The sequence below is a fragment of the Eurytemora carolleeae genome, unplaced genomic scaffold (genome assembly GCF_000591075.1).
Source record: "Eurytemora carolleeae unplaced genomic scaffold, Eaff_2.0 scaffold1289, whole genome shotgun sequence".
Lineage (NCBI taxonomy): Eukaryota > Metazoa > Arthropoda > Copepoda > Calanoida > Temoridae > Eurytemora > Eurytemora carolleeae.
Window position 1 is genome coordinate 1 of NW_019397176.1, and position 10,882 is coordinate 10,882.

General features: G+C 32.1%; 1 protein-coding gene across 1 annotated transcript; it reads left to right on the forward strand.

Annotated features, from left to right (window-relative positions):
- Nucleotides 1-2,243: 2,243 nt before the first annotated feature.
- Nucleotides 2,244-9,324, forward strand: LOC111712523 (zinc finger protein 629). Its single transcript, XM_023487165.1, has 9 exons — nucleotides 2,244-2,776; nucleotides 3,165-3,219; nucleotides 3,745-4,404; nucleotides 5,326-5,425; nucleotides 6,092-6,159; nucleotides 7,002-7,040; nucleotides 7,354-7,412; nucleotides 8,536-8,616; nucleotides 9,179-9,324. The coding sequence occupies exons 1-9, from the start codon at nucleotides 2,353-2,355 to the stop codon at nucleotides 9,190-9,192; spliced, it is 1,500 nt and encodes a 499-aa protein (XP_023342933.1). The 5' UTR covers nucleotides 2,244-2,352; the 3' UTR covers nucleotides 9,193-9,324.
- Nucleotides 9,325-10,882: the final 1,558 nt, after the last annotated feature.

Consider the following 10,882-nt stretch of genomic DNA (forward strand, 5'->3'; position numbering starts at 1 on the left):
CCCGAAATCATGTTTACTGCAGCGATAGCAAGAAAGATAGTTAGATACAAGAAGATAGATAGATAAATTCACCGGCGCCATTAAGCGCTGAAGATAGATAGATAGCACACTATCACTATTGGTCGAAAAATCGCGCTTGTGTTTTATTGGAGAAAAATCCTAATGGACTCTTGAAACTACGGTGAGTCAGACTGGACGGTACAACTGAATGGTGTGTTGGTGTAATTTTAAAGTAATGTTGCAATAAAGTACAAATTCGTGTTAAATGGGTTAAGTAAATCTCATTTGTACTCCTCTTCTTCTTTTCATGGATTAGAGCCCCCACCCCTCAACCATGTAGCACCCCTTTGTATATACCTCCTGTACCTGATTTACCCCCTAACAAAGTGTGTCTACTGTCTGTCACTGTCCCTTACTATTCCAACCAATCAGAGCGGAAAAGCTTTTAAAAAATCCGCGAACCAGAATCTTGGCGCCAAATCCGGCTCCATCTCGTCCAATCAGAACTACGCCTGGCGGCAGAAACTTGGACTATAATGACATCAAATAAAAAGGGTGACAATGATTCTTTCCGAGTATTAACACCAATTTCAGCTTAGTAAGGTACTGGCCATATTGATACAAGCTTCAATATGCCTTTGGCAACAACAAATATTCTAGACTGATTTCTTTCTTGGATCGTGAATATTTGAATATTTCTATCATAGAAAAAAAACTTATGAAGAATTGGAGAAAATATGGATTCAGAAGCAGAAGGTTTGTAAATAGTTTGATCATTAATTAAAAAGTACAATAACTTTTAAAGAATTGCCGTTCTCTACAGAATTTTTGTTTAAACCTAAGCTACTTCTTTTTCTGTTTGAATATAACTGAGAAAATTGATGTAAAAAAATCAAAATATGCAATAAAACAAATTAGTTTGTATGGAAATAATAATAATCAAAAGATGTATTAGTAAATCCGGTTAAAATAACCCTGGGACAATATGAAATTTCAATTTCAATTTTTAGCAAACTTTTATGATTGTAATATTTTTAAATTCTGTGTTTTTAGACGGATTTTTGATACCAGTACATATTTTGAAATAAAAACATTCTCGCTTGATGCACTTTTAGTGAATAAGTATTAACGGAAAAGTGATGCGCGCTGAATGATTTTGAAAGTAAGTGAGATTGGAATTACAAAGTACATTGCTCTTAAGCTAAAAACTTTTAAATGGTTGAATTAAATAAGTGAAATTGATTTGCTTACTACGCAAAAATTTGGGGAAAATTTTTTTTAAACCAATAAGATACAGACCAAATTATCAATGATGTAGTTTTGTGACCGGTACAACTTTAACATGTCGCCAAACCTGTTTCTAGTTTGTTTTTAACCTCGAAACTCAAACACACTGTTTTTAAAGCTTTAGTTTTGAAAGATAATTTGGCAAAATCCGAAGTGATATTCAAGTCTAAAAGCGATCATTTCATTTGGTGTACGGTCCCGGTTCGCCTTATAGTCTGTTTGTGAAGGCTAATGAATTCGACGTCCAAGGGTGTAAAAGCCAGCCTAGTAGTTCCTAATATGAAAAGAATCGGAGTTTACGTACTGGGATTTAAGCAAAGAAAATAGAATAGAGTACATCAAAATGGGCGTTTTACACTTTTTTTTCGAGTAAACTCCGCTCTATGTATAATCTATTCTCTTGTGTCAAAAAAAATTTTTTGGGAGGTTTCTTTTTCATTTGAGACTCAGGTTATCACCAAACACAAATGATGTTTCCAGTTAATTATGTAATCAATTATTAGACTCTAGGAATTACTTTTACTCTAAGGATAACTTTAAATTGATCTTAGATGAGAGACCGCTTGATCTGAGCAGATATCCATATATAACCGCCCTAAATCAATCAGAATCAATCAAGGGAAATCTAGAAAAACTGAGAAATCAATTCCTGATAAGAAATCAATCACGATCAAGACATTCTTCTGGCGAAGGTAGATTTGAAATCCAATCGAAAAATGATCTTCTCTCTTTCCGATCAAAGTTTGATCGAGTTCAACAAAAGTTACGTTTACATTCCAAAGAAATGGATCTGACTCAAAATGATGAGGATGAAAATTACATTGAAGTGGAGAATGATATAGAAGTGGATGAAGCTGAAAAAGCTCCAAATAATCAAGGAAGAATATTTTACAAATTAAGGTATTAAATGATTTTATTTATTTACTAATTCTCCCAAAATACGATGAAGATAAACCCCAACCCTACATAAAAAAAGAGATTTCAATTAGTAAAAAATTCTTTCTGTTAGAATATAATAACATTTTTCAAAATGGAAGCATATCAAGAATAAGCGTTGCAAACCAAATGAAATCAGCTGAATCAAGTGTTCCAAACCAAACCAAATCAGCTGAATCAAGTGTTCCAAACCAAACCAAATCAGCTGTATCAAATGGTCCAAACCAAATCAAATCAGCTGAATCAGGTGTTCCAAGTCAAACCAAATCAGCTGAATCCAGTGCTGAAACCCAAACTAAATCAGCTGGATCAAGTGTTCCAAACCAAACCAAAAAAGCTGAATCATATGTTTCAAACCAAACCAAATCAGCTGAATCAGATGATTTACCTGAACCTGTCGGAACATCCGTATCAGCAGAAATTCTTTCAGGAGAATCAGAAGAAGCAGACAGATTAAAACTTCCTCATGTTGTAAAGGCTGAAGGAGGTATTTCGTTTGAAAAAGATGTTCCATTAGAAAGAGGTGTTCCATTGGAAGAAGGAGATATATCAGGTCTTTCTTGGGTTGCTTTTAGATCCCAGTATTTCAGAAAATGAATGATTAATTGATCAAGAAATAAGCGTCTATAAACACTACTGATCTTTCAATCTCAAATAAGCAAACATTTGGCAGTTTATATTTGTAAATCCCGTTTTTACTGCTTTTTTTTACATTCTATGCAAAGCAATTAGATTACTACAACACCGAATCTTAATATTATAAATTACCTAATTTTCTTTAAAAATTGCAGGAAATTAGCATAAAACTTTAAATTCTTCTTTTGTACATCATAATTTTGTGAATTTCTGGGATATTAAGGATATTATTTTTTAAAATTTATTTGTGACTTCTTGTGTGTATATTTTATAATATCAATTTTAAAATTTTTATTTTGATTCAGGATTCAGGCCCGACCCGATGTTTTGGTCTGGCCTCATAAATTCTGGATTGTTCAGGTATTTTCCTACTTTTTAAATATTCAAACAAAATATTTGAGAAAAGAGATGGAACTTAAAGAATTTGAGCTGCGGTTTAAATCTGCCAAAACCCGGTTTAAATTAAACGCTGGCTTAAATCTTGAAACATTTGATACAATTTTAAGTAAAACGAACCATATTTAACCCGCGGCTTAAATTTAAACCGCCGCCCAAATTCTTTAAATTCGGCCACAGGTTTCGGAAGGGGTTGATAAAAAAGAAACTGGGTTGAATTCGCAAACTATGAGAATTGGAAACTTTTAAATTTATAGGTTTGAGTTTGACTAATTTTTAGCTTAGCTACTTTTGTTCTGTATGAAAAATTACAAATGCAAATTCATTACAATCAACAAATAGGAAAAAATAGGCTCCAACTATCACTGATCAATACCCACCACTGGGCCATGAAAAGTCCTAACACAAATTTTTAACCTTTTTGATGTTTTTTACTTGAAATTATCCCAATTATTTCACTTTCTTAAATTTTCTTTTATGTAACTATAGTTCTCCGTTCCTTCTTCTTCAATCGTCCATGCGTCCTTCAGCCTTCAGTTCCAATCCTTCCTTCAACACAGTTCAATTCATCAATAAAATTGCATCATATCAAAATCCTTTTGATCGTTTTAATCCGCCAAGTTCTAATCCATTTAATCCGCCCAGCTTGAATCCTTTTAATCCGCCAAATTCTAATCCATTTAATCCATCCACCTCTAATCCTTATAATCCGATCAGTTCCAATCTTTTTAATCCATCCAGCTCTAATCCTCTGAATCTGGTACAATCCAGCTTAAATCCTTCAAATCCGACGAATTCCAGTTTTAACCGGCTAGATCTGGTGTACTCCCCTCTTAATCCGTACACATCCACACAACCCTCATCCAAACCCAACCAAACGTTCCCCCAACCCGTCCAATCCGTCCCAAAGCCCAACTACCAAATGATCTCCCAACTCCCAATTTCATCCCCTCCCAACCTGTTTGCCCGAACGGGTCCAGGAAGACGACCAAGAGAGAAAACGTTACTTCCCTGTGCTGTGTGTGGGAAAACGTTTGACCGACCGAGCTTGTTAAAAAGACACATGAGAACTCATACTGGAGAGAAACCACATATTTGTGATGTTTGTAACAAGGGGTTTTCCACCAGCTCCAGCTTAAATACACATAGGTAATAATGCAAACTTTTTCGTTAATGGATCAACATTCCCGGTGTTCTGCATCAGTTCATCTCACCTCCCCCCCCCCCCCAAAGTTTTAAACATTTCAACGCAATTTTAAAAAGCATAAAAAGCAATATTTAAACATCTACAATTTTTATTTTACATTATTAAATGGGCAATTAGCTCTAAAATGTATTATTGATGGGCAAAACGCTAAAAAAGTGATTTCCTCTTAAATGTCGTTTTTGTTTAAAATTCAATATTCTTTCCAGACATACATAATTTTCAATGCCATTTTCCATTGTATTAATAAACATCTAAATGTCTAAAATATTGTTAAAATGGATAAAACACTAAGATTAGCTGTCGCAGGGAGATGAATTAACTAATGCACAACATCGGGTTAATTTTTGCAATAGGAAGACGACATTTAGGCAATTATATCAGTAGTTATTTGATGTTGTTATAAACTTATAATTATACCTTGAAATGAACTTATTTATTGAAATTTAAACATGTTGTACAAAAGTCGTGGACAGCACTCAAGCGTTTAAAAAATATCGAGACAAAAATATGTTATATCAGGTTTTCTAAACCCAATATCTTTGCAACTTGACGGTGAACACCATTGATATATTTTAAACCTAGACATGTTGTAAAATAATTCATAATTAGAAACATCAAAGGTCACCGACATCGGGTTGCAAAGATATAGGTATTAAAAAAGGAATTGAGCCTTTGTCTTAAACTCTGATTTTCTAATACTGATATGTAAGTTTAAAATATTAAAGGTTTACACCATAAAATTGCAAAGATATAGGGATTACAAAATTTGAATTTGCAGTTGCCAAAATCTAATTTTCTTTAATTATGCAATGTGCAGTTTAAGAACAAACGAAAATCACGTTTAACGTTTTTGTTATTTTTAGACGAATTCATAGTGGTGAGAAACCACATCAATGTAACGTTTGTGGAAAACGGTTCACAGCTTCAAGTAATTTATACTATCACAGAATGACTCATAACAAGGTGAGACCTGCTGTTTTAAAAATGTTTAAAAAGATTTTATATGGTTTGTAAAATGTATTAATATTTTGAATATGTAAAAAAGAATCATAAATCAAAATTTTTTTGTGACACAGCACAATGTTTGTTATATTAGATGATTGGAAAACCAAACTAATGTTTAAAATAAACCACAGTAATGTTTAGAATAAACCACACTAATGCTTAGAATAAACCACACTAATGTTTAGAATAAACCACACTAATGTTTAGAATAAACCACACTAGTGTTTAGAATAAACCATGCTAATGTTTAGAATAAACCACACTAATGTTTAGAATAAACCACACTAATGTTTTGAATAAACCACACTAATGTTTTGAATAAACCACACTAATGTTTAGAATAAACCACAATAATGTTTAGAATAAATCCCACTAATGTTTAGAATAAACAATACTAATGTTTAGAATAAACCACACTAATGTTTAGAATAAACTACAATACTGTTTAGAATAAACCACACTATTGTTTAGAATAAACCGCACTACTGTTTAGAATAAACCACAATACTGTTTAGAATAAACCACACTAATTTTTAGAATAAACCACACTATTGTTTAGAATAAACTACACTAATGTTTAGAATAACCACACTAATGTTTAGAATAAACCACAATACTGTTTAGAATAAACCACATAAATGCAACCACTGCTCTAAATCCTTCCCAACACCAGGAGATCTGAAATCACACAGGCAATATTTTAATAAACTATCTAATGGGTATATTTGATATCTATGTATGTATCTATCTATGCATTTACATCTGAAGGCTCATCTAATCTGGTTCAATATACAATTGTGTTGTGTTTCTAATACTATGCATGTATTTTCAAAATAACAAGTACGTTTAAAAAGCATGAGCCAATTTCTATTTAAGCTAAGAAGTTAAACCTGGACATTTTGTAAGTACTAGGTTATTAGGGAACCTCGCGCCCTCTTAGATTTTAACTTAATTTGTTATTTTATTTGCGGCAAATTTTTTCTTAAATTATCAAATAGAAACAAAAATTATTTTGCAGATTTATCCATATTTTTCATGGCTTTTGAAAAATTGGGCCTGATAGTTTCAACCATTTTTACGTTTATTAGATACAAACAGACAACTATCCAAACAAGCAAAGTATATTATACTAAGCTTTCAGGGCGCTTCGCGCCCATCTTCTATTTCAATTATGGACATTTTCTCTTTGTATACTTTGTAAAACAATAACTTACAAAAAGTTCGCGGATTTTTAAAATTCGATAAAAATCCACTTTTGTTGGAGGCTTATTTTTGAAATTTTGATCATCCTTAAACCTCCTGGGACTGGGGTCATTTGAGGTCCCACACAAAATTTGGGCCAGATTGGTTGTGCTGTTTTGACGCTTATTGGATACAAACAAACAGACAGACCAGCGAAGTATATATATATATTTATAGAGATAGTGGTATCCAGAAAACGTTGGAATAATTGCCTTCTACGATGTTTCTTTTAAATATGAAATTTTGCTGTGGAAGTTTCAAAGTTTTTATAATTTAAGAATTCTTTGTTTAGTTTTACACACAGTGGAGTCTGGCCATTTTCATGCCATAGGTAAAAAACAATTTTGATATATTAAATGTCACCCATCAAAATGACGAGAAAAAAAATCAAAGAAACAGAAACTATTAGATGACATTTAATTTAGTAAATTTGCATTATTTTCGACCAAAATTGATCCAGAAACTGAAATAGACAAATTAGAAAAATTTGTTTAATAGTATAACGAAATTATAGCGATAATATATTGGTCTATTTAAAGTCCTTTAACTTGAGACTAAAAGTCGTCTTCCTATTCTAAAGTTTTCTGGTTCGATCACTGTATTCATATCCAAAAAATTTGATTTACACTTTTTAAATGATTCAGATGTGGAAAAGGATTCTCTAAGTATTTAAATCTCACAACCCATCTTATTATGCATCAAGGTAATATTTAAATATTAAAAGTCCCAAAAAACATAACATTTAAATAAAAACTCAAATATTGCCTTTCATCTTTGATATCTTTCTAATGACACAATTTGCACTAATTTTATGTCACTAGCTGGCTGATAGTTTTAAAAAACCAGTTGAACCAGTCATTAAAGATTGAACTGCTAAACCCTCTACGTGGTTCAATAACCTCTCGTAGTTTAAATTCAGCCCCGGATTAAATTTGAAATTGTAATATTGGACTTTCACAACTTCACATGAATTAGATATCTTTCTTTTTATATACGATTCATCAAAACGATTCATGAAAACTATTCATCAAAACGATTCATCAAACGATTCACCTAAACGATTCATCAACCAATTTATGAAAACGGTTCATCAAAAAATTCAGCTAAATCAGTTATAAAAACTATTCATCAAAACTATTCATCAAAATGATTCATCAAAACAATTCATCAAAACTATTCATCAAAATGATTCATCTAAATGATTCATCAAACGATTCATCAAACGATTCATCAAAACGGTTCATCAAACGATTCATGAAAATAATGGAGAAAATGAAGAAACTAAATAGAATAATATTTCGTAAAAAAAATATTGGTTGATATAAAACTGCCTAACCCCATTCAGAAAACCGGTGAAGGTCATGGGGCCTTAAATCCCTCGCATTGAAACACCCCTTCTTAAAGTTTTCAACCATTTGGACACAATGTTAGACATAAAAAGCAATTTAAAACATTAAAAATTATTAGTTGACATATATTAAATATGCATTTAGTTATTTAATGAACTTAAAGGGGGTAAAAGCAAAAAAGTTATTTCCTCTTGAAAGTTGTCTTCCTTTGAAATCATCAAAAAATTAATATTTACTCGAGACACAGATAACTTTTAATGTTTTTTTTTCAATCAAAAAACATTCATAAATATCGGAAAATGTCATAACATTGCTTTTTATGTCTAACATTGTGTTGAAATGGTTAAAACTTTAGGGGGAAGTGTTTCCAGCAGGGATTTATTTGTCTCATGCACGACATCGGGTTTCCGATACATGGTTTCATGACTATACCCTGTTTAAAGTTTTGGGCTCAGGTATATAACCCTGTATATTTAGAAGAGGAACTAGAGTGTAAAGTATGTGGGGAGAAGTTTCAAACTCCTTTCTTATATCATTCTCATCTTATACAACATGCAGGTTAACATATCATGGTGAAACCTGCATAGTATATACATACAAGTATTATAAAAAAAACAGTTCTTCCAAAATATCCTTTGTTCCTGAATTTGCCAAGTGTACCTTTTTTACACAATTTCAAATGAAAATGAAAATAAATATGACAAAAATTATTCCACCGTTTTCTGGTTTCTATTGTTTTACAGTTTACAGGATTACCCAAAAAGGATGAGAATTCAGAATCGACTTTACGGAATTTATATCGTCTGTTTCCTTTTGTACATGAATCATGATTCCTACAATATAAACTGGTTTCTTTCCTTGCCAAATCATTCAATAAGCCGTAAAAAGACCAAATTATTGGCATGAGACCTCTTTTAACCTTGAAATAATCATATTTTAAGAGTTTCGGGTCGTCTTTACCGTCTTATCCTTTTATAAACCCTTTAAATTAGTATGAATACTATAATGTTGAAATTTTCAACAATTTCCCAATAGAATAAGTGTGATATAGAAAGAATAAGAAATTCCATTTAATTCTGTACCTTTCAAATCATTTACATTTGCAAATACATTTTTTCAGGGTTTGTGAACTAAGACGACATTCAAGCCCTGCCATTTTTCCATCTCTCACGCTTCAAAACATCAATTTAGACTACAGGGTGTCCCACATCATATTAGACCGTCAACAGGTCTAAATTGCGATTTTCGGGACTAATAAGAAAATTTAATTAAAATAAATCAATTTGAAAAATAACATAAGGCTTATATAATAATTTTCTTGCGGAAAATGATAAGTTTTTCGAGCATTTAGGGTTTATTTTGTCGTTAAAGATTAGAGATAATCTAATATGATATGGGACGCTCTGTATGTACAGGGTGTCCCACATCAAATTAGACCGCGTCAATGGGCCTAAATTACGATTTGGGGGACAAATCAGAAAAATTAGGAAGAATGAATCATTTAAAAAATTTAATAAGTCTAAAAGAAATTTATTTTGCAGAAAATGCTAGATTTTTCGAGTATTATATGCGAATTTTGGCGTTAAAGATTGGAGATAATCTAATATGATATGGGACGCTAGCTGTAGTATAAATATCAATGCACAAATTTTGTCTGAAAATAAATTGGGTATTAAAACATGCATAACTTTTACATGTAGGGTTATAGGCCCATAGGGGTCCATACAGAAGCAGTTAAGCCAAACTGCTATGAACAGTTGCAGCAATTTTTAAGTAGGGGTCAACTTTAAAGGGACTGTAAAGGAAAAATGAAAGGGGCAAGGATCGTAATGCAAGGAAAGTTATTTCAGAAGTGTACACATCTTTTGTACTGCAGTGTACTGTCTCTGGGCGGTAATGTAAACACAAGACGGATGTCAAAGCCTGACATGGGATCCATCTTTCACATAAAAAAAATCAATGAAATATTCTGGTAATAGGAAACTATTATGTGAATTATCAAAATTATCAAAATTTAATGCTTTTAACCTCCTCGGATACTAAAAGAACACTGATGCATCGATTCTTGTTTACAAAATCCGCCCAAAGAGAACTGGTTTTAATATGTACGCAGAGTATACACGACCGCAATTAACTTTCCTTGCATTACACCCTTGGAAAGGGGTATATAGGCTGAAACCATGAGAATCTCAGGAGTTGATTGAGACGTACATATAAGAGTTCTATCTGATGGTCCTGTCGCAAGAAATTGAATAAACTGTGTCAAAATTATATCAAAACGCATATATATAAGATTTTATATAAGATTCGTAATATTAAACAGATCATATTCAACAAATACGCAACCAATCTGAAAACAACGATATCCCACAGGCGCCTGAGAAACTCAAGTTTGCTCCTATTATTATTTGAATTTAATAATTTTTCATTTTTAATAGATATAATTGATAATATCATTTAAGCTTCCGAAACATGTCACCAAAACTCCAACCAATGGCATTGCAGTATTATTGTCATGTGTATCCGTCTGTATCACGTGACCAGTTTACTGCACTGCCATTGGAGGGAGTTTTGGTAATGTGATACGAACGTAAATCTTACATAATACGTTTACGTAAAATTTTGACACAGTTTTATGTCAATTTCTCGAGACAGGAACATCAGATAGATGTATTATAGGTCTCGTTTAACTCCTGAGATTCTTAGGTTTCAGCCTATATACCCCTTTCATTTTTCCTTTACAGTCCCTTTAAATTGTCGCCAAATACTCATCGATTTTTGCGTTAGCATTTCCTAATAATTGATAAGACACACCGTGTTTGTC

What these genes read in the sequence shown, in the direction of transcription:
- LOC111712523 (XM_023487165.1), top strand. Translation starts at nt 2,353, where the DNA reads ATGAAATCAGCTGAATCAAGTGTTCCAAACCAAACCAAATCAGCTGAA. An exon ending in TCCAGCTTAAATACACATAG is followed by an intron (nt 4,405 to 5,325) that starts GTAATAATGCAA and finishes TGTTATTTTTAG; the next exon opens with ACGAATTCATAGTGGTGAGA. An exon ending in GGAGATCTGAAATCACACAG is followed by an intron (nt 6,160 to 7,001) that starts GCAATATTTTAA and finishes TTCTTTGTTTAG; the next exon opens with TTTTACACACAGTGGAGTCT.